At 33.4% G+C, this 24,377-nt stretch overlaps 2 protein-coding genes across 6 annotated transcripts in view; one reads left to right on the top strand and one right to left on the bottom strand.

Moving 5' to 3' along the window:
- LOC118183988 (long-chain-fatty-acid--CoA ligase 5-like) overlaps positions 1-10,065 on the top strand; it is a 100,401-nt gene extending 90,336 nt beyond the window's left edge. For all 3 annotated transcript variants that reach the window (XM_085818742.1, XM_085818741.1, XM_035353617.2), the window contains one exon: positions 7,799-10,065. In XM_085818742.1, coding sequence (XP_085674868.1) covers positions 7,799-7,957 — 159 coding nt within the window. In that variant the 3' untranslated portion in view covers positions 7,958-10,065. The remainder of the gene's footprint in view (positions 1-7,798) is intronic.
- LOC118185256 (uncharacterized) overlaps positions 4,146-24,377 on the bottom strand; it is a 33,369-nt gene continuing 13,137 nt past the window's right edge. For 2 of the 3 annotated variants that reach the window (XM_085818743.1, XM_085818744.1), the window contains exons 5-7: positions 19,256-19,461; positions 15,960-16,135; positions 10,056-10,703 (exon numbers count right to left, since the gene is read on the bottom strand). In XM_085818743.1, the coding sequence (XP_085674869.1) occupies positions 10,440-10,703; positions 15,960-16,135; positions 19,256-19,461 (646 nt within the window). In that variant the 3' untranslated portion in view covers positions 10,056-10,439. Of the gene's footprint in view, positions 4,359-10,055; positions 10,704-15,959; positions 16,136-19,255; positions 19,462-24,377 lie in introns of those variants that run through there. The other variant, XM_085818745.1, reaches the window with a different exon arrangement.

Below are 24,377 nucleotides of genomic sequence, written 5' to 3'. Positions count from 1 at the left end.
TTCGGCAAGTGTTGCAGCAGCACTTAGGAAAACCGTCATCTCCCGTAACTTTGCAGTTTGTTGACCACTGCGATCCCATGACATCACTGCAATGGATTTCTGGTTCTGGGGTTATCTGAAATCTAAGGTGTACACATCAAATCCAAGAGATTTGTCAGAATTGAAAGATGCCATAAAATATGAAGTTATACAGATATCTCATGCAATGCTACATCTGTGATTGTTGTCAGAAATCTTCCAGTGCAATGTGTGAAAGTAGGCATATTGAAAACTAAAACTTGTAATTCCAATAAACGTTTCCCCTCCCCTTTCTTGTCCTTCTTTTTTTCCCCGATTTATCCTATGTTTTGCTCTTCCTTGCAAATGTTTTACGTAAGCAGTTTTTGTCATATGTGTATCTTTCCAATGCCATTATAGTTTTTCAATCAATTTGCACTGGGAAAAAAATGGGTGTTGCCATTAAAAAATTTGAAATTTTTTCACTGCAATGGTAACTGTGAGAGCTCTATTGTCTTTATATTATCACAATCTCGAGTATGTCTTCAATTAACAATATCTAAAATTTCATTTTGATCAGTTGAGTGGATAGGTTGCTAGTTCATATAATGAAGAAGCTTTTAATGACCACCCTGTATATGTGTAACATACACCTCATTTAATTTTATAAGAAATAATATAAGCAGTATATCAGTTAACATTAATGATATTTATTGAGAAGTGAATAATTAGTCAATAATATTTTATTTTGGTTTCTGTAGAAATGTTTATTTTATAGTATTGATGTTTCAAAAAGTATTAAAAACATAATTAGTCTTTAATTATATGGTATTTTTAAAGCATTATGATACATGTAACTCAACTCAACATGTCTATGACTTCCTAGTTGCTGTAGCAGCTTTTACACATGTTTGTTTGATTTGTTGTTTTTTAGCTAGTCATTATCAAAGATAATGCAAAGTTTTCTCAGTTTTTAGTCTTTTATTTTTATTGTTTATTATTTGTTCTGCTTACCAGTTTGTCTTTGTAACAATATTTCCTCAAAATATATTGTCAAATATTATATTAAATACATCAAACTCTGTTGTGTTTCTACCTCTCTGATATAAATTTGGCATTTTGTTCCCATGAGGCTTCTTACAATTTCAGATTTTTAGTTTATTATTTTTACTTCCTTGTGCGAGGTAAAGGAAGTATTATAATTGCAAAAACTTTCAGATATCGTATTTCAACAAAAATATCCATTTGACTGCTCTTGAATCCATTTGAGTGATGTTTTTGATTATATCTGTGCACAGGGACAGGATAAAGGACTCCTTTTCCCAAAATGGATTTAAAATGAATTCAGAAGAGTTTTTTTTTTTTTTTTTTTTTTTTTTTTTTTCATGATTGTCTGTACATACGTACATATGTATGTATCTCGCCTAACTCAAAAACAAGTAACCTCAGAATGTTGAAATTTTGTATATGGGACTGTTAGAACATATAGCAGAAGGGTACCAAAAAGGATACCTCCCTTTTTGGTTGCAGTCAGCCATATTATGTGTCTATATACAGGGTATCCTGTAAATGTTGCGACAAACTTCTGGGGGAGGTAGGGCACAATATAAGGATTAAGAATTGTATAGGAACCCATGCCCAGAAATGTCATTCTAAGCTGTCATTCAGGTGTTGCTGTACAGGAGTGTGCTAGTAGAAAATGAGGATTGCCTCATTCATGCAGTAGGCACCATATGAAGAGCATGGAATGCTGTATAAACAGAGAGCTTGCAGACATGCACTTAGTGTATGGAATAGCTGAGAGTAATGGACCAGCCGCTGCACGCATTTATCGGAAATGCTTCCCTGACACATTACTGGTTCCAATTACTGGTCTGTCAGTGTCAGGCATGTTTGGCATCTGATGGTGCAAACTTCGAACATCTGTTGTAAAATTCAAGTTATCGTACACCATTTGTATTCATATCCAGTAAATGTTTCAAACTAATTACTCGCTTGTTTCCTTTCCCATTTTCTACCTCTGCAACTGCTTATCCCCGACATTTCCGGGCATGGATTCCCATGCAATTCTTAATCCATATGATGTGCCCTACCTCCACCAGAAGTTTGTCGCAACATTTACGGGACACCCTGTATACAGTGACTCCTAAAACTGTTTGTACATTTTAAGAAATTGCAGAAAACAGCGCTTTAATCTGGACCTGAATTCAAATATAAAGGCCAATATTTTTTCATATCATCTTCATGTAATTTCGAATAAAATCAAACTTTTAAATTTTTTATACTGATTTATTTATTTATTTTTTCTGAAATTGAAAATGTAAGGAGGTATAGATAAAAAATGCCACGAAAGTTATTGTACACCAAAATGTTTTTGTAAAATTTCATAAACAAAATTATAATCTACCACTTTTTTTATTTTTTCATTTTCGTGATGTTTAAAAAGTCGTTTAGCTTTATTTTTTGCTAGCTTACTTTGGTATATTTTATTTCATATTTAAAAGTGGCTCATAGTTGTAAAGAAACAATGAACAACATTCAAAAATAGATAATTTTTCATCGTAAGGATGGAATTCGATTTGAGATATCACTAAATTAGTAAATTTATCCCATAGTGCAGTATGTAAAAAAAAAAAAAAAAAAAAAAAAAAAAGCTTTAAAGAAGAAAATTGGATCTAATGAATGAAAATTGGATCTAATAATGTAAGAAGAGGTTGTACGACAAAGAGGATTCAACATGACTCAATGTGACCAGAGATGTATAGTTAGAAAATATGTGAAAAATCCACATTTGAGTGCTGTAAAGTTTTCTAAAGAATTTACTGAAAAATATTCTCCTTCAATTTCACTTGAAACTGTTCGACGAATACTTAAATCGGGTGGATTAAATGGGTGCTCTGCTCTAAGGAAATTTTTTGTAAGTGCAAAAAATAGAAAGCTTAGGCTTTTCTTCGCAAAATCAGGGGTAAATAAACCCGAATATGCTAGAATCATGTCTTATTTGCAGATGAATGCAAATTTAACAGTTTGGGTTCCAATGGGTATATAATTGTATGTAGAAATTGTATGTAGGGAAAAAAATGAGAAACATAATCCCAAGACTTTGGCTGGAACACTAAAGCATGGCAGAGAAGGTGTCTTTGTGTGAGACTGCATATTACTAAGAAGATAAAATAATTTAGTATTTATTGATCATATAATGACCCATGATCTTTATTTAAATAATTTTTTAAATAATTTTAAATTATCCTCCCAAAATTTGGGCACTAGAAACAACTTTATTTTTTGTCATAATAACAATCCTAAGCACATAGCCTTCAACATTCGCCTTTGGTGTGTCTATAATTGTCCATGATTTCAGAAAACACCATCTCAGTCACCAAATTTAAACCCAGCAGAGCACATTTGGAGAGAATTAGAGATTAGAGTATAAAGACACAACATTAAAACAAAAACCTAACTAAAAAACAGTAATGATTGAAGAATGGAGGAACATTGATGCAGATATTACCAAAAAAAAAGTGCTGAACTCTATGCCCAGATGTTTGAAAGCTTTCAGAAAAGCTGCAGGATATCCTATAAAACACTGACTGACAGAAATTTACTTTATTTAATAGTATGTGCAGATTTCTTTAAAGTGTACGAAGACTTTATGAGGTAAATTGTATGTTACTTTTTTATTATTAATTTTTCAATAAAGTAGTTTACTGTGTTCATAAAATAATTAAATAGTTTTGCTAAGAGAAATTTATAGATATTATTAAAAATTCTCATTCTAAAATATTAATTTTTATTAATAAATAAAGCAGTATTTCACTGTATTCAGAACCGTTTGCTCACCGAAGTGAATCTCTTCTTTCTAATGATTCACTAGTCACTAAAAATGACCTTGATGAATGTAGGCATGGATTAAGAGCAGTGTGTAGAAATGGGGTAAAGCAAAGCAGAAAGAATTGAACAAGGGTTGGATCACTGGAATCGACTCAACAAAACCACTTACTCCCTGGACTGATTTCTTTCAACTGTACTTTTGAGATTTCATAAAAAACATTTCTACATAGAACAGTAAATTAAATTCTGGAATAAAAAAATGCTAAAAGTTCAAAAATAATGAAAACTAAACTCACTTTTATTAAAGATTATTTATTTTATTACTATAATTGATATTTTGTTGCTTCTACAAAACACAGTGTAAAAATTTTTAGCTTAGGAACAGATCCCAAAGAACAGGAAATTGTCTGCTGACAATACCGGCATTTTCCTTTTTTAAAAAATCTGATTTGACAAAATGATACCAAATATAGCTCGAGGTTCTTCTATTTGATAGGATCCACATTTTGTTCTGCAACCTTGAAACAATGCTTTAAATAGAAAAATGTATGTTTATAAATACTTATGTATACTAATTCTAAAGAACATTAAAGAGAAATTCATAGCTCTTGATTGCAAGATGTTAGTAAAATAAGTAAATAAATAAAAATATAATTTATTAATTTATATATAACTATTACAGTAATATTGTATTAAAAAAAAGGTAATACCAAGGGACTAGTTCCTATAATCTATGTACTTCAAAGACTACCAAGACTTACACTACCAAATGAAAAAAGAAAACCATCCATTTGCAAACAGGGGGTGTCTGTGTATGTAATATTTTTTTTTTTTTTTTCCTTAAATGCTAGATAGAACACAAGCAAGACAAAAGCACACATATATACATACATAATGCACATACACACATAAAAAATAGGTTAGACACGTTTCCGGTAGATGATAAAAGAGAAACTGCTAGTTTTTACATTAGGAATTAAGTTTTTGGCATGCTTCCCAACAGCACTTGATGAACTATTAATAAAGAACTGCAGTTCCATTCTCGCCAGAGCACTGATCATTCGTTCCGTAAAGGGAATTGGTTCTTTGAATCAATTCCGTAATGGATTGTCCATCTCTAATATATATGTATATATAAATATGTATACATATATCCGAGCTAGGGAACAGAGTGGTTATATATTATATATATATATGTATCACTCTGTGGCAGTTCCGTTTTCGCCAGAGCGCTGATCATTCATTCAGTAAAGTGAATTATTTCTTTGAATCAATTCCGTGATGGATTGTCCATCTTTAACATATATATATATATATATATATATATATATATATATATATATCCAACCCAGGGAATAGAGTGGGTATACATATATCACTCTGTTCCTGGCTCGGAGCTCAATTTTCTTTCCATTATATGTCGGTAAATTGTGCATTTTTTGCTTGCAGGTATTTTAATTATGTTGTTCTTATGTTCCATTTAAGAGTTTTATGTCTTTAGTTAATCTGCATGCAATAGTTACAGAATTATCAACAATTTAAAAGTTGTTTAAATGGTACTAACCCTAACGAGGCTGCCATTTGTTTACATTTGAAACTTTTAGTAGAATAATGATTTAAGTCAGTTCATGCACCGACTTCAGTGTCTCTTTGCCAAAGTGGGACCAAAAGTAAACTTTAAATTTTGTGCACCGAAAAATCTGTCTTCTACCTGCTTACCCGACTTGCTTGTTTTTGCATAGAAACTATAATTTAATTGTGAATTTTTTTAAACTGTATTTAGTGTTTTATGTTTTTCTGTGTTTTACAATTTTTAATGAAGATGTTTTGAGTTTTGATATACACTCTTTTGCAAAAAAATCGAAGCACCATGAAGGAAGTGGTTGTTTTTCATGAAATTGAATATGTGTATAGCTCATACACAGATAATAAAATGATTAAAAAATCAAGGTCATAGTGCCTGTTCACAGGCTCACAATCACCCATTGAGTGTTCAAATTAGTAGTTGGTCAAACCGCCTGTAGCGGCAATGCATGCTTGAATTCATCGAGGCAAGGAGTGGTAGAGGCTCCTAATGTCATCCTGCAACATATTCTGCCAGACATTCATCCATTGTTGCTCCAGATCTGTGATATTTTGTGGTGCCCGAATCTGGTGGCCTACTATGCCCTAGACATGCTCAATTGGTGAAAGGTCTGGTGACCTTGCTGGCCAAGGATAAGTATCAACCGCGTGTGGAGACAGTCCAGAGATATGCGAGTGGTATGTGCCCTGGCATTGTTTGTTGGAAAATGGCACCAGGATGGCGTGCCATGAAGGGTAATGCAACCGGCCGCAGGATGGTATCAACATATTGTTGAGCTGTTAGAGATATTAGGAGGATGACTAAAGATGACCTGCTGTCATAAGAAGTAGTCACACCAGGGGTTATTGGCTGTATACCTTTGTGAAACAAAGGCTGATCGGGACCGCTGGCCCTGTCCTCTCCAGACATGAACTCTGTGGTCATTTGCTTCAAAAGTGAAGCAGGATTCATCCCTGAATACTATACGATGCCAGTCTGATGGCAGCCATGACGATCAGCTGCGATACCATTTCAGACGACTCCACCGATGTTGTGGGGTCAAAGGCAAACATCTGGAAGGCCTCTGTGAACGTAACCCCGTCTCAGACAAGCACCATGAGATGATGGACGGTACCACGGGAGGTATAGATGGGGCTGTAGTGCGTTGAATAGTCGACAATGATACCGTTAGGGCGGTTCGGGCCTGGCAAGCAATCATCCTATCTTGCCTCGCATTTGTGCTCCTTGGCTCCTTGGCCTTTCAGAGCCATAATTTTGTCGGCAATTTCCTTGTAGCAACCATTGCTGCCAACATCTTTGGACAGCAGTGTCTGTACACTGCAGGTGGAGGCTTATTGCTCGGTTTGACCACCCAGCTTCACGCAACCCTACAATGCGACCATGTTTGAAGTCGTTTAGCTGTTTGTAAGTTTTTTGATATCGTCATGATGGCATCTTTAGTTGCTTCTTTAGGGAATTATAATGGCAGCAACAAAAAGATAAATTTTCCGCCTCTGTTACTGGTTTTATACTTTGCGAATTGCGCACTAGAAATGCACGCTATGATCGCAATTCCTGTGCATCTGCATTGAAACTTTGATCATTTGCATGCTCAATCAAGATGTTTTTGCATACCAAATTTCATCACGATCGCAAAAGTCCTTCTTGGTGCTTCGATTTTTTTGGAGAAGAGTGTATTTTGACTTGCCATGAAGTGAGAACTGAATTAATTGAATGAAAAAAACATCTGTAATGAAATTCAAGGAAATAAGTTTAAATAAAATGCAGCAAAAAATGTGTATGATTTAATAAGCCGTACAATGAAGTCATATGTGGTGTTCACATCAGACCTTTTTCTTTACGAATCCATTGCTCTGCCAGTTGATCATTAATATGATCTTCATTGTTGTATCATCTTTAATAACCAGTTTGCTTCTAAAATTTTTACATAGGAAATTAAATATCACTATTTTTACTAATAAAAATTTCTTTTAAATCATTATCATATAATGTTAGCATTACTCTCTATGTCCTCATCAATGCTAAATTTTCTTTATGGCATAATAATACGATATTATGTAATGTTTATTATAAAATATATTTTTACATGTGAATATGATTCAGAATAATATAACCGAGGCAGAAAGACAGCAGCAGCAATTAACCATGAGCCTGACACATGTTTGCATTTAGCTCAGTTGATGCACCAGGGCTCTCATGCATGGTTCTTATGTTTGGCCCAGTTTGTTTACTACACGTCTTGCATGGTATTTAAAAGGAGATAAAATAATTTCATTAAAAGTGAAAGCAACCTTTGATTTTAAAAAATAAGTTTAGTTTATTAATCTTTTAACTTATATGATATAATATTTTTTGATAAGTGTATTAATCTTACATTTTTTTTAGGCAAAAAATATTGCATTCCTTACTGAAAACTTTTCTACTGAAAATGAACTCATGACACCTACACTAAAATTGAGAAGAAATAATATTAGGAAAATGTTCCAGCCTCTCATAGAGAAATTGTATGAAGAGAAGCCCTTAGTGAAATCTTCTAGATCCTGATCCAACTTAAAAATTGGATGAAAGTGTTGAAATAGTATTTCAGTATGTGAAGTACCAAAACAGTATTTCATAATGTGAAATCTTTTCATCAAGTGCAAAAACATGTTCTCATGGTAATGGCATAGAAGTAATTTATTTAAATTAATAAGATTTACTGAAATCTGTATTTGAGATCTGTTTTATTTAGGGCTATTTTTGCTAAATGAATGTGGTGTATTTTATGTATGAGATTACGTATATGCATTGGGAATCATAAATTTTCTTGCTCGCAACTTTTATTAAAATGTTTTCTATATTAAATAATGTTATAAATTTAGTATAACAGTATTTAATGCAGGAAACATTACATATATTATTAATAAAGTATTTTAATTTTTGATGCTGCATACAGTTATAATATCTCTCGTATAAACACTAAAATGTTCCTTGTACTAAAAAAAAAAAAAAAAAAAAAAAAAAAAAAGCCATTGGCTATAAGGGTAGTTCTTCGACTCATAAACAACTTGAAAAATGCCTTCTTTTATGGGATTCATCACTTCATCACCTGGTAAGAGCAACATCCTTTTTGAGGACTTTATCAAAGGATTGAAGTTGAAACTTTTGCCTATGAAATATGTAGACATATAAGACCAGCATTTTTCATTCCCTGCTATAAACATTAAAATGTTCCTTGCATTAAAAAGAATTTGCAATTGGCAATAAGGGCAGTTCTTCATCACCTAGTGAGAAGCAACACCCTTTCCAGAGGACTAAAGTTGAAACATTTGCCAGTGAAACACCTGGACCAAGATCTTCCATTTAAATGGTACCTAGGTTCTACTTTGTAATCTTCAAAGTGTGGGAGTGCATATTATTCTTCAGTAGTGTGACCCGTTTATAAAGATTACCAAAAAAGTTTGCCTTAATTTCAAGCAAAAGACTAGGATCAGATAAATGTCTACTGGTTTAAATTCTCCCATTAATCTCTCGTGTCACCAGTAATAATACTGCATTTAGGCTTGGTTTGGACATGTATCGTAGCATTGATGCCTTAGTATTACTTACAAAGTTTAAGTCTTTTATGATTAGAAAGGAACTCTGCTTAATTCAACTATATGGATAGACCATCATGGATGTATATTGGCTGTCTGTAGCTGATAAAGTGCAATGAATTTCTCATTAATCACACAACCTTTACTCAGTTAAATGGAAGAACTTTGTTCTCCTCTTTTGTGTGATTAGTTTCAGAATTTTAATTAAAGTGCCTTTGAATAATGAAAAAAGAAAGTCTTTGTGGGAGATTTATATTTTTCATACTCAAATTTTTGTTTTAAAGTTATGCTTATTTTTAACAGGTATTTTTGTATTGAAAAAATATATTGATCAAATTATCTTTCAGAATGACTGTTGTTGAATTTATTTTTTAATCTTGTTTTATTTATATATAAAATGTTAACCAGTGAAAAGCAAATACATATAAAGGGATTGTTACTGTTAAAATATTTAATTTTATATATTCAGTATTGTTTTAAATTTTGTTTCTTATTTTGAACTTGATTCAGTATTAATATTTAACAGTAAATATTAATATTTAACAGTAAATATTAATAGCAAAGGAGCAAATTCTATTTATGATCCTAATGTGCAATGGATTTTACTTTTTTATGTATATGTTCCTAAATTTATAATTACAAAAATCCTGAAGTATTTTAATTCCTTTCATAGTCTATAAAAGAATTTTTATGTCAAACATTTACATATATATAAGTTTACTTCAAATTCAAAATTAGGCAAAAATAAATTTTAAGTTGGTTTTGTTGAAACTTTTGCTGTAAAATCAGTAAATTGCTGTAAAAACTGTAAAATCAGTGTCATTTGAAGTTAATTTTTGTTGTTTTATTACAAGTTTTGCAAATTTATTTTAAGCTTATTAGAATGCTGTGTTCTTATTTTATTAACTTTGCAAGAAAATGTAAGTAACATAGTTTCCATATTATGTGCAACTGCTTAGAGAGGAAAAAATTATAAACGTAGTTAAAAATATTCTGTAGAAACACTTGCTTACAAGATATTACATAATCAAACTACATATATATATTTCTATAAAAATAAATGAAACTTTGTGTTCATTCTGTAGCATGTTTTATTCAAATATATTGCACACTTATTTTAAAACAAATAGATGAGGATCATTGTTGCATCACTGAAATCACTTCTTAACATATTACTACTTAAATTTGCATTGCAAAGTGTACATGCAGTTATGTCAAAAAAAAGTCTGCATGCCTTGCTCTTCTCCCAAATAAGGGCGAAAATGGACAAAAACATGCATATGCTGTTTTTGTTTTCAGCATTTGGAAGGTTTTAGCTATTTTATATTTCATATTTTAGAAAATTTACAATAATTTGATCACAGTATTTTTCATATTATATGTGGAACTATTTTGCTTGATAGTCTAGGAAAAAACTTTTTTTTTTTTTTTATTGTTATTATCCTTTGGCATCATGTTGTTTTAAATTTTGGTATTGGGTTTCCTGTAAGCACATCTCTTCCACTGTTAATTAGTAGTTGATAAAAAAAATAGATACCAAACACAGCTGAACTAACAATTACAGCAATGTATTCATTTTGATTCCCGAATTTTGTTCCACAGATTATATACCAATCTTTGTGCTTCCAGTTTACTGTAGGCTGCATGGCACAATGAAAGTCAAAATACCCTTCATTATAATTTGATGCACATAAATATTTGTTTTTGCTTAAAACCTGGAAATAGAATAATCTAATTATTAAAAGATCATTTTCAAAATATTAAAATCAAAATTATTGCTTATAAATATTTCATCAGTATCTACATAAATGATATATATATATATATTAGACCAAAGGAAATTCAATAATTAGATTTATTAGCATGAAAGAGCAACATGTAATTCAAAAAGTAAAATATGGTTTTACAATTTTCCAATTTATTCTAAATTTTAATTGTCTAATTTTTTTTTATTCATAATAATGAGTTGCATTTCAATGAGATTATTCTTTTAGTTTTTACTCAAAGCCTACATAAGGCTACGATTCTTCATCAGTATGTTCTGCTTTGCATTTGTCTTAAACTGTGCTTTGTTATGTAGAATTGTATTATTATTTAAATGCAGCAAGTGTTGCCAGAATGTCAAAAATTTTTTAATAGTGGCTAAAGAATTTCCGTGTGTAATTATAGCCTGACTTTTTATCCTATGTAATGTATTTTAAATAACACTAAAATTAACTTTAAATAGACAAATAAGAAATAAAAATAAAAAGTAGTTTTTTTTATAATCAGGCCTTTGTCAGGCATTGTCAGTCACCTCTTAATTGTGATCATAACAATTCAACATCATTTCATTGGCCCTTTGGAGATTTCATGAATTCATCAAAATTTATGTCTGTGGAGTAAACTTCTAAAGCATTAATGAAGTCTGTTAGAGGAGTTATGAAAATAGTATCTTCTAATGAAGTAGAAAATTTTTGTATGAATTTGGATGTGTAAAAGCTGTATTTAAAAAAAATTCCAATTTCATTTTTAAACTTACACTGCATGCCATTTCCACTTCATTTACGTAATTGCATTTCAGTTAATTTCAAGCTGCTAAGAGGAAGGAGAAGGGGAAAGCAAATAAGTTTTTAAGAAGTTAACTAAAATTGTTTTTAAGAGAAGAACAATACTTAGTCAGACATCAAATTTGGTTACATATGGTCAGATATCATATTTTGTTATATACAGAAGTCTTGTTCGCCATGAAGGCCCTCTTTGGACAGCACTAGGTTCTATCTATAGATGCGGTAGCTATCAAGATGCTTATAAAAACGAGGAAGTTGAACATACAAAGGACAAGAAACAACATAAGGGAGTTTATAAAGGTTTTGCAATGTGTCAAGTGTCTTGGGCATAACCATCGAGTGAAATATTGCAAGGAACATAAGGTCTGTGCCGGATGCGGGCGGCTCTGCAGACCATGAGAAGGCCAGTTGTGACCAAAAATACAGTCAGATGTGTCAATTGCACAAAGGTGAATAAACGATATAATACAGGCTTCGACGCCCAACATAAAAGCCGAGATAAGAAATGCCCATGCACCTAAGAGAGCTCAAACGACTAAAATAACAAACATATTATGGATAGTATCCAAATAATCCAGATTAATTTTAAGCACTCCAGGAGTGCAACAGATAACTTAAAGATAAATTTTGAACAGAGCTACAAACTCAAAGTAGCATGTGTCCAGGAACCGTACACAGTTCAGAACAAACTGCATGGGTTCCCCACAAAATATAGGAAGTTCTACTCTCGAATAGACGCAAAAAGTGCAGTCATTATAGCGGACTCAAATCTTCCAGTTCTGGAACTTTTCAGCTCTCCGGAGATTATAGCGCTTGCAATAGGCAGTGACTCAAGATTTATACTAATCACGGTATACTGCCCTCCATCCAGGACATCGCATCAATCCTAGCAACCCTAGAAAGGTTTATGCAGGATAATAACAGCATGACTGCAATAATTACCGGAGATTTCAATGCCAAAAGTCCCCTATGGGGACCACATTATACGGGGACACACGAGGCTTCAAAGTATACAAATTCACAGCCAGCACTGGACTATCGATTGTCAATGAGATAGGGGATACGCCAACCTTCGCAGAAGTAAGTGGCAACAGCTGGATTGAACTCACACTTATAAGCAGAGACAGAATCAGGATCGATAATTGGAAGGTAACAGAGGAAGCAAACAATAGAGATCATGGTAATATCTATTTTGACGTCTCCAGCATTCATTACCCAGCATGGCGAAGAACAAAAATCAATGCACGACATACCGACTGGCTAAGTTTCAAAGGGATGTCTCAAAATCTCTAGCAGACCCTAGAAATCGATAAATATTATAAGAGAAGTTACTACTAGTCTCTACGAGATCTATCAAAGAACGGTTCTTTCACATAACTCGAAAGGAAGACTGCGCACCTGTCCATGATGGACAAAGGATCTCACTATACTCAGGAAAAAGGTTAGAGCAACAAGGAAGAGGTTCCAAAAATAACTGGAGAGGAAAGGGCTCATAACAGGCTGCTTTTCCAAAGAGTACGTGCACAGTACCGGCAAAAGATGTATAAAGAAAAGGAAAAAGGTATGGGATATGACATGGAACAAAATCACTGCCAGCTCTCCGTTCGGAACATATTTCGATATAACTAAAGGCACAAGCATGAGACCATTAAAAATAGGTACAATTCAAAAAGACGACGGCACAATGACGAATACAATTGAGGATACAATTAGGGAAATAATTAGGTTCCATTTTCCAGAAGATGACCCCAGCCAGGACTCTACATATCACAAAGATATCCGTGCCCAATCAACCGAGATTTCAAACTCTGAAGACGATCAGCTGTTCACACTAGAAGAAATGCAACGTATGAGAAACTTAACACGCAGAGGTAAAGCTCCTGGTCTAGGTGGCCTCACGATTGAAACCGTAGAAGAGGTTAGGCTCGCGGACGACAAACAAATTCTAGCACTCTTTAACAAGTGCCGTGAATTAGGTTATTTTCCAAAGAAATGGGGGGGGAACGCAGAACTGGTCTTGTTCCAGAAAGAGGGAAAACCAAAGTCCATGCCCAGTTCTTACAGACCTATCTGCTTACTCTCAGCGAGGGGCAAAGGCCTTCACAAGACGCTTACGCAGATATTAACGTATTACCTGGTCAAAAACAAATTACTAAACCCCGCCCAATACGGGTTTACTAAAGGTAGGAGTACCACCGACGCCCTCAACCGTGTACAAGACATCATCTTAAATAACAGACAAAATAACCTCCATACGTCTATAACATCGCTTGACATAGCATCAGCATTCAATAAACTATCGTGGCCAGCACTCAAACCTGAAAGACCTGCGATGTCCAAAGAATCTTTAACAACTGATCACAAGTTACCTCACAGAACGTCAAGTGACCTACAAAAGAGACGCCCTAAATATTACGACGAATTACCACAAAGGAGCCCGACAGGAGTCTAATATCGGACCCATTCTGTGGAACACACAGACTCGGCGCTAAACCTTGGAGACAATGCCAAGATACAAGCTTACGCCGACGATATTGTACTCATAATAGACGGAGGCAATAGGACAACAATAGAGCGTAAAGCAGACGTAGCAACAAACGTCTGCTTTACGCTCTATTGTTGGAAGGTATTACAAAATGGAGTCAAGAGAACAAACTATGTTTCAGCATTGAAAAGACACAGATGGTAGTTTTTCCAAAGGGCTCAAAAACAGATGCGAATCCACCACGCATAAAGTGGGAAGGGCATCCAGTGCGACGCCAGGATACCATTAAGTACCTCGGATTCGCGCTTGATAAGAAGCTCACGTGGGTATCACATCTTACGGAAGTCCGAGATAAGACACATCGAATCATCAATAAACTAAACAGGATAATCACAGACAAGTGGAGCCTGTTAAAACACCTATACGTAAATGCAGTTGAACGCACGATCATTTACAGCTACCCAGTCTGGATGACTGGCACGGCAAGAATATGTCAAAAACTTCAACAAATACAGCGAGTAATCCTGCTAAAAATCATCAGTGCCCATAGCACCACCTCAACCGCAGCACTTCAAGGTTCTAGCTGGTAAGCTCCCACTCGACGTAAAAGCAGAATTATAATAGAAAGATCATTCTACCGACTTCTACACTACAAAGATCCCTTCACACTAAAGAAGATTTACATCTATCTTATGCCAGCCTAGAAAACTTCCAAATTCCCCCTGTCTTACACCCAGAAGATCTACCCATCCTTCCCTGTTGAAAATCGCCACTCTCAGGACAACAAAGGGAGATTTTTTTCTAACGGATCACAAATTTCAGGACGAGTAGGGGCAGCGATCACGGTCTTTTCGAACAATGAAGAAATTTATCAAGCACAATTCCGTATAAGCAACCACACTTCAATCTTCCAAACTGAGTCCCTTCTCTCAAAGAAGCAGCACTATGGCTGGGTACGCAACTGAATTCCTTTCCTCCAAAACGTCCGCACACGGCAGCACTTAAAGAGAACCTCTTGACGTTAGGCTCCTCCATCCCTTTAAAGATCAGCTGAATAAAAGAAAGGCAACGAACGAGCGGATGAACTAGCTAAGACCGCAGCTCTGAAACCAGAAATTGACAAGGAAGTTCCGCTTTCCGCAGAAGTTGCAAAAAGGCTCCTAAAGACAACATTCCAAGAGACTTGGTCATCACGATGGCAGAAAGTAGAGACAGGAAGATTTACTTACAACATTTTCCCAATACCTACTCTCAAGAGGCTCAAATGCAACCGACTCTTCCTCCAGACCCATACCAAACACGGGAAATTCCTAGCGTATTTCAGACGGTTCCTCAGACGGTAGTCAACTGTTCTTGCGGTCTTTCATGGGGAAGACGCGGTACCTGCTCTCCTGCCCTCTGACAGAGCACCTTCGACAGCAGTTCTTTCCTTCCGACTACATCACATATCCTGTTAATAGACTGTTCACGGACTATTACTGCAACAAGGGCAGCTTAGTGCTAGCAACGACTAGGATGACTTCCTAACCGTGTAGTAACTTAGTTTGGCGGAACAGGTTAAGCATCGTTACACTATTGCAAGAGTACTAAATAGATCCCATATATTTTTTTAAGTTTCCAAGAAAGATTATTTCCAAAATATTCATATTCATGCTATTTCAAAAATAAGAAACTTGCACAATTTTATGCAGTATGCAGATGTATGTAAATGCATAACATAATACATTTTCAGATAATTCTGTATTAAAGTGGCTACTGCACTTAATTTTTAAAACTGGCAAACTTAATCACCCAGTCTGTAATAATTTCATGCGTCACCAAAGGCTTATGCAGTAGTCACTTTAATACAGAAATGTTATCTATTTATATTACAAAGATCTGTGCACATGGTAAATGCAATTTCAGTAACGTTATAGTAATGCTGAATATCATCTTACCATTCCAATTGGAGTGTGAACTGGAATCTTTTCATCACAACTCCCTATTGGTTGATGGAACCCCGCTGAAAATATGGTTTGTGGTTGTGCAACAAAAGTGAGTATTGCGAAGAAGGAGAAATATAGCACAACAAAAAGAAAAAGTTCATCCACTTTTTTCTGATAATTGTCAGTCACTATAAATAAGAATGAAAGTGTTAAGTTGCAAAGTTAAGTAAGTTTTAACTTTAAGAATTCCCCTTCCCCATGTAGCAATTACATTAAAACGTTTTATTTTGCATAAGTTTCCAGATCTAAGTATTGTATTTAAAGAATAAAATAATTGTGTTCAGTCAAGTCCTGCAAACTTGACATACTGTAATCCACATTAAGGCAGTTGAGTTAGCAAAAAATGTGGAGTTTTATGGAAGAAGGGATGTGTTATCTACAACTTATAATATTTCATCCAACACCTAAATTTATGTCCATTTCTTTAATGCTTTCCTCTTTGCCTAGTTTCTTCCAATTTTCCATTATGTTAATTTATTTTCTTTTCTTTCTGTTCGACATTTTCACTTATACAGACAACACAATATAGGACTTGAAGGCCTAGATAGATACTGAGAAATTCTATTCAGAATGAACTGAGAGTTTAACTTGTAACAGGCAAGTCTGCTACTAGTTGGCAATAGAAAAGAATATAAGTGATATTGAGCCGTTCTACTATCCGACTTTCTTTAGTCGTTTCGCTATTGAAAGGAGAAATGGGCTAAAATGCAGTTGGCAAAAAAAAAAAGACCAAAACCTGTTACCAAATTTGTTATATATAGATTTCAAGAAATAGTGTCACAAAAGAAAGATGCAATATTAAAATTCCATAGCAAATCTTTGAACAAAACAGGAAAACATGCAGACTTTCATGTACGTTGTGCAAAAAAAAAAAAAAGGGGGGGGGGACAGTTATATATCTTCCGTTCTACTGCCCGATTGACAAAATTCAAATTGCGTTTTTCATGTCTCGAAAGCGCGACTTAGGATATGTATTAGATTTATATATAGCATTGTTCTAATATAGGTATTTTGACACACAAAATCGGACTTTTTCTGAATGGCATGCCAATTTTTTTTCCATGTTTCGATTGTACGACTCACATTCTGCCAAACTGCCAAGTTTTGGAAAAATCTCATGAGTAGTTTTTAAAAAATTAGTTCTAAAAATTTTAGCTCCTCAATGTTAATTGAATTTGATACTTATTTATTAATTTCTCTTTTTTTATTAAACTAATTTAATTCTTCCTTTCAAATTTCGAAATTTAGCTTCATTCCAAATAAAATTCGCCAATTTTTTATGATTTACTTTTAAAATTTGTATTTTAAAATAATTTTTATAAACTTTTTGGAAAAAATTTTGAATTATAACCTATCAAATTTTTACCATCGTCTTAAAGTAGACGTATTTCTAAGCCTGCCTGCAAAAAATTAGTTTTTTATTGAAAATTTCCGAAGATATACGTGAATTTACATTTTAGCACGTTTTGAAATTTGGCTTATTTGTTTAAAGCGATAATAACATCAAATGTAGTTTAGCACTTAAATTATTTGAAAGTTGTAACAATGTGAATTTTTCCCCCTCCGTCATAATAGAAGAGAAAGGAAAATAGGTTGCCATATGTTAAGAAGTTCACCAAATGAACTTGGCGCCAACTGAAAAAATGCCGCCAACATAAATTTGTGAATTTCTTCGTAAATTTCGCACAAAATTTTACAAAATTTAATATTTAGGTATAATTTGAGTAATAGAATAGAATTATGGAAAATAAATTGTATGTTATTTCAGAGAAAGTTCCATTTTGTGTCAAAATACCTATGTTAGAACTATGCAATATATAAATCTAATACGTATCGTATATATCGTATATAGCCTACGCCGCGCTTTCGAGACATGAAAAACGCAATTTGGGTTTCGTCAATCGGCCCAGTAGAACGAGAGATATAGAACTGCCCCCCCTTTTTTTTTCGCAGTGTACATGTACTATTTACAATACTATTGTGAATAAAATGTACTTATGCCGTTTGCACTGCAAAAGGAATTGCAGAAATTATTTAAATCTAGCTATTAAATGATCATCGAATTATACGAAACGTCAACTAATCGGCAGTCAAGTTTGCGACATTGTACTGTATGCATGCTTAAAATTTAAAATGGTTTTAAGTTTTATGCGAAAAGAACTTTTTATTTTTTGAATAGTTGATATTTTGGTAGCATTCTCTACCTTTTTTTAAGGGAACTTCTGTAATAACTTGATAAGATAATAATTAACATCATCTCATAATGTGTATCAAAGTAGATTGGAATTATTCCTTTATATAAAAACGTGTTCATTCAACATTTGCAAGATACTCAGTCTGTTAACATTAGAATTACGTTAAATGCTCATAATTATATGATGATTTAATTATTGGTATTGTCAAAGTCTCTGCTTCTAGATATCGTTCTTCATGATATGGATATGGATATCATCTTTTTAAACTTAAGGGAGCTGACTGCGATACCAAAGAGCCCGGGTTCGAATCCTGGACAAGGCATGGTTGTAATTATCGGTTCCTTCATAGGAGGCAAAGATGGCCCACCTATTAGGTGCCTCCATAATAAAGTGACCACCATTTCTGGCCTTAGTAGTGGCCAAGCCGAAGTTGGCTGAGGGCTCGCCATTGGGGGGGGGGGATCCTTTTTAAACTGTCTGAAGGAAAACTCTTTTGAGTTTTATTATTGTTTTCAGTTTGTGATAAATGCCATCCCTTGTAAACTGATATTATTGAAACATTAAAATGCATAAGATATTTTGTTTATCTTCAACATTATGCATATGCATTGCTGTGTACAACATTAATAATTTCAAAATATTTTTACCTGGGCTTCTAAATAATATCTATAATGCATGTTAATTTATATCAGAATGGTATAAGCTAAATAAGTTTCCACAATCCTGAAACTGGCCGACTCCAAGCTTACTGTGTTTTTTACATCTAGAATCTGTTCACTGCATCCAGTATAAAATGGAATGATTATGGTTGAATTTTATAGATCTTACTTCATAGGATCATTTTTTATTAAAAACATACAGAGTGCAAGAATCTTTGTACATATTTATGTTTCTAACTTTGTTCAAACAGCAGCACACTTTTTAATACTTTGATAGTTTTCTGATTATAAAAGTGTACATTAAAAAATAGCTTTTTTTAGTTATTTTCAGTACAAATAATAATAATAATAATAATAAAGGTATTGAAGAAACTAATTGGAAGAATTTTCTTACCTTTCGTCAGTTTTGTCATAGTACCTACACTTCTATCTCCTGTCCAGGCTAATAAGCAGAGAGTTGTCAAGTAAATGATAGTACAGACACTCGCTGGTACTTTATAAATATCATGAGGAATGTGGTAGAGCAAAGCAAATTGCAGAATACCGAGAGGAATAGCAATGATGCCAGATGCTATAGCGCAGCAAATCCCTGTTAAGTGTCTAGATTAAGGAAAAAAAATTAATGAAAGGTGCTTAAAAACATGTTTGCATAATTAAATGCAAATTTTTCTTTGCTTCATTGCATTAAACGTTTTTTAAATTTGATCTTGAAAGTTTTTTTTTATGAACTTTTAACAGTTCTAGATTTAAAGAAAAGTATAATAGGTGGCAGAGGGGTTTTTAAAACGTGTTTGAAGGAATGCAAGTGATCAGTGAAGGATAATTTTTAATTTATTTTTCGGATGTTTAATTTGTATTCTTTAATGTAAAATTTACAAAGCTTTTGTTTGACTATTGTATGTTAACACACTAATGATAGTAGTTGAAATTTTCACAAAACTTAAGCTCCCTAAGAAGTAAATAGGATTTTCGAGGGCGAATTAATTAAATCACTAATACAGCAAATAACTTAGGTATTACATTTACATATTTATAAAGAACCCAGGCATTTATATAGCTAATAAGAAGGGTTCGAGGCCTTGTGCTGCAGCAAGAGGCTGCTGTTTGGAAGATAACAAATAATGTAAAAATAATAGCCAGATCTTAATTTGAAGCCCAAAACCAGCTTAATGACACATATTTTAAAAGTTTTCAAAATGTTTCCGAAACAAATCTAGAGCTTAAACTGCACATTTCTGTTACATAATAAACTGAACAATATTTAATATCTTTATATAATCCCATAGGTGTCTAATGTTATATGGTTGACAGACTATAGAATTACACCGCAAATAATTTTATTGTTGGAAACCAAAGAATAGTAATATATATCTGTGCAGACAGGTAATACAGACTTAATTAAAACTGTCATTGTCTTTCATTCCTTATGTCTTATTTTCCATAATTATTAAAATATTAATTCCATAAAGAAATATATCAAATAGAAATTGGGTTGATAGCGAGGTTACTGTATTATTTTTAATGAAAAAATATTTTTCATACTAGCAAAAGAAAATTGTTCAAAAGCATTATCATTTGAAGAAGGTGAGGAAATTTATCAATGGCAACAGCTTTTAATTAACTGAATTCCTGAAAAGGAGAAATTTGTGAAGGACGAATATCAAAATATTAAGGCAGAAAATATTGAAAAGAAGGAGACAGAATGCTTTTCCCCACACTTACAAAGTGACAAGATTTTTTATGGGGAGGAAAACAATAAAATGTTTCATGCTAAATTGTAGCACTGAATTTAAATGTGCTGTCTGAATGTCAAGAAAAGGAATAGAGCTTAGACATTCATTTCAAGGATGAGTTGAATGACAGGATCAATAGAAGTCTATCACAAAAAATATTTTTCAGAAATGTTCAGTATGCATAACTAATCAGTATGCAGGATATGTTCAATATGTTAATCTTCTTGGCATATAACTTCTTCGAGACGGACCATTAGACGGCTAGTACATTTAAAACATAAATCACTCCTCTCATGTCGCGAGTGATTGTATGCATTCGTTAGTTTCTGGTGGTGAAATTTGGTTTTTTTTTTTTTTTTTTCTTTTTTTCCCCAGATACCTTCTCTACCTTCTCACGATTTCAGTGTGTAATAATATAATTTTGAGGAGAGATCAACAAATGTGCAACCGGTAGCGATCATCATGGTTTTCTTCCAGCGCGTGACCAAGGACTTTTGTCAGAGTTTAACTAAACTTTCCTTCTAAAACTGATTACATGACAACAGGGCCGGATTAAAACTGTAAAGGCTTTAAGCACTTAAAAGATTTTACGCCCCATATACCATTCACGCCAGTTTTTTCCCCATTCCTTCTCTCGCATTCTTATTTAGCTGCACCGTACATTTCATGATGAAACGGCAATGGGAACTTTTTATGTTAATCCCCTTTGCCGAGTCCTTAAGCACATTTTTGTGTACCACCTTTTCTTCATGTTCCAAGCAAGGATTTATTTTGCTTAATGATTAATGTAGCTACTATGTATACCATGTAGCTGAGGATATTGCTAATTGTGCCCTGCATACTGGTGTGCCTTGCACATGTCATTAAACTGTTGGCCATCCAAAATGCAACACGAAGAATTTATTTCAGAGATTACATATAGTATTAATGTTAATTAATTCGAAATACAGACTTCTTTCAGATGAGGAAGACGAGAAAAGCATAAATGAGTGTTACCTCCACCACTGTCAACAACCGCTGCAGTTCGCCACGGCATATTGAGTGAAAGCGAGTGAAAGAGGCTTTGGGAATGGTAGCCCATGCTACCTCCTCACGTAACCAAAGTTCCTCTGGTGTATCGATGGGTGCTTGCATCCCGGTCTAGGTGTTCTTCAGTAATTGACCAGACATGTTCGATAGGCGATAGATCTGGAGAGCTACTAGGCCATGGTAACAATACAATATGGGCTAAGAAGAAAGCTTGAACATTGCGTGCAGTGGTGTGGTCGCGGACTGTCCTGTTGAAATGTGGCGACGAGACGATTGCAATTGCTCCTGTCCATCAGTCTTTCCCTCTTACATTCACTGATTCGCATGACTGTTGCTTGGTTACATCCGATACGATGACCTTATTTCCCGGAAGAAGAATTCGAAATCTCTGTATTCTATTCGGTCGAGCTCAGAAACGTGCTCGAATGATGCTTGTGTTTTTCGACGAGGCACAGTGAAGCTACATACAAGAAAAATCTCACGAGAGAACACGTTATTCAAAACGACGGATTGCAAGGAGCACTGCAGTCTCCCGTGATGCGTGCGTGCGCTAAAATCGTAATCATTTGGATATTCCGTTGCGGTATACACATGACGCTAGTTTCATACTGTTTAGATGCTTCCTTCATGTTTTTGCATTTTGCATGACCAGCAATTTACTTTAATTCCAACTTTTCTGTAATGTTTAAAAAAGTGATTAAGTCATTTTCAGTGTCTAATAATATAACTTGAACACTTTCGTTCGTTTTCCAATAATAACTTTGTAAGCATTTTACATTAAAAATTTAGTGATAAAATTTTTCAAAAAGAAATATATATTTATGAATGTTTAGGTAAGTTTTCAATGCCCAAGTAGCAAAACCATCAGAAAGTAATATTTTTTAAATGCAAAACTTAGGTAGAGCGGCATTATTTTCCAAACGTATCGGATAATTAATAAGGAAATATTTGTTGTTGGAGAAGATCATCCGACTTTTTGTTTTATAAAATCAATAAAATAAAGCAATAACATTTAATTAGATTCAAAGACTCTATTTGCTTCCTTGTACAAAGTAAAAGGGAGTACTATTATCGCGAAAATTTTCGGTATCAATTTCAACCTCGGAAGTAGTATCAATTTTGCCTTCCCCCCCCCCGTGGCGTCTGTCCAAATAGACAAAATTAAGGGATCTTTTTTTTCTTTTTTTCAGAACGTTTTGTAAAAATGGATTTAAAATCGATTCAAAATGAAATTTTTCGTGATGTCTGTACGTATGTATTTCGCATAATTCAAAAACGATTAGTCATAAAACAGAAATTTTGTATATGGGACTGCTATAACAGTTCTATATACAAAACTGATACAACTAGTTGTGCACCTCTTTTTTTAATTGCAATCGGCAATACCCATATATATATATATATATATATACCCACTCCCTTGCCATAAAAATTCTTACCCGCCCTTTATTTTTGCAATCTTGATCGTAGTCATAGCCTTGAAATTACAGAAATGTTTTAAATGACGAAAATATTCACGTTTTGGCAATGTCAAATTAAAAAACAAATTTTGGACAAATAATGACATCTAACTTTGAATGCGTTCTCCCGGTTCCTGTGCTTATATTTATGAAAGTTTTATACTCGTAATGAAAAAATTAAATTATAAGAAGTTTGACTCTCGTACCACAAAATTGATCGAGATATTTTATTTTAAAATATTTGTAATTTTTTATGTCATTTTCAACTTTTCTTGAGGGATCGGTTAACTAAGCTGGAATAATTCGAGGAAATAAGTTTAAATGAAGTGCAGCAAAAAATGTGTATAATCTAATAGGCCGTATAAGGAAAGGGTGTACTCCAACTGCGCAAATGCAAATCCTGCCCTCGTCCTGGTATAGTCTAACTGCGGAAATCAAAATTTCTTTAATATTGAAAATTCTGAAGACGCTCTTAATTATCAATTTATTAATTAAATGTGTATTAGAAATTAAATGTATGCCAAAGTACATCAGGTAGAGTAACTGGAAATCAGAATAAATATTTAAACGTTTCTAGGTATTAAAATATGGAATTTGTAAGAAAGTTAAATAACCTTAAAATAACTTCAATGACTAAAATAGAATGCTTAATACGGCAATATATTGCAATAATATTAGTGTGAATTTAGAACCATTTACAAAATCCAATTTTTTGATTTAATAAAGAGAATTGCTTAAATTAGAACTGTTTACCTAAAACGGTAAATTTGAAAGTTAAAACCAATCTGCCATCGAAGAAGATTTTTTAATATTTATCTAGACAAGAAACTTATTTGAGGTGCGCTACAAATCCGATATTTGATAGGTTGATTATGTATCAGTTTTGTGTATGTCATTAATCTATCAATTTTATTATTCAAAACTGATATTTCAGCATACTTTTAAAAATGTCACCTTATGGAATCTTATTAAAAGACTTAATCAACAATCTCAATGTTACCAAATAGTCAAAGATCTTATAATAGACTTTTGCAATTTTAAATTAAAGAATAGTAATTTTTATCTTAAAAAAATATTTTGTACTGTACAATTCAAGCACCCTTATTATGATCAGTTAAAAATTCCATGCATGTTCAAAAAATGTTAACAGTTGCTCCCTGACCAACTACTTCAGGTTAAACCCTGTTTTAAATTTGAAAATACTATAGGTCAACTGTTTATTAACCACCACAATGTAATAGATGCATATATAGATAGCATATGATATTGCAAGCTTCTTGTTTACAGTAAATTT

This window comes from Stegodyphus dumicola, chromosome 6 (assembly GCF_044657685.1).
Source record: "Stegodyphus dumicola isolate Sdum_Otavi_A_Nest chromosome 6, ASM4465768v1".
Lineage (NCBI taxonomy): Eukaryota > Metazoa > Arthropoda > Arachnida > Araneae > Eresidae > Stegodyphus > Stegodyphus dumicola.
Note: the sequence above shows the minus strand (reverse complement) of the source record. Positions and strands in the feature narration are given on the sequence as shown.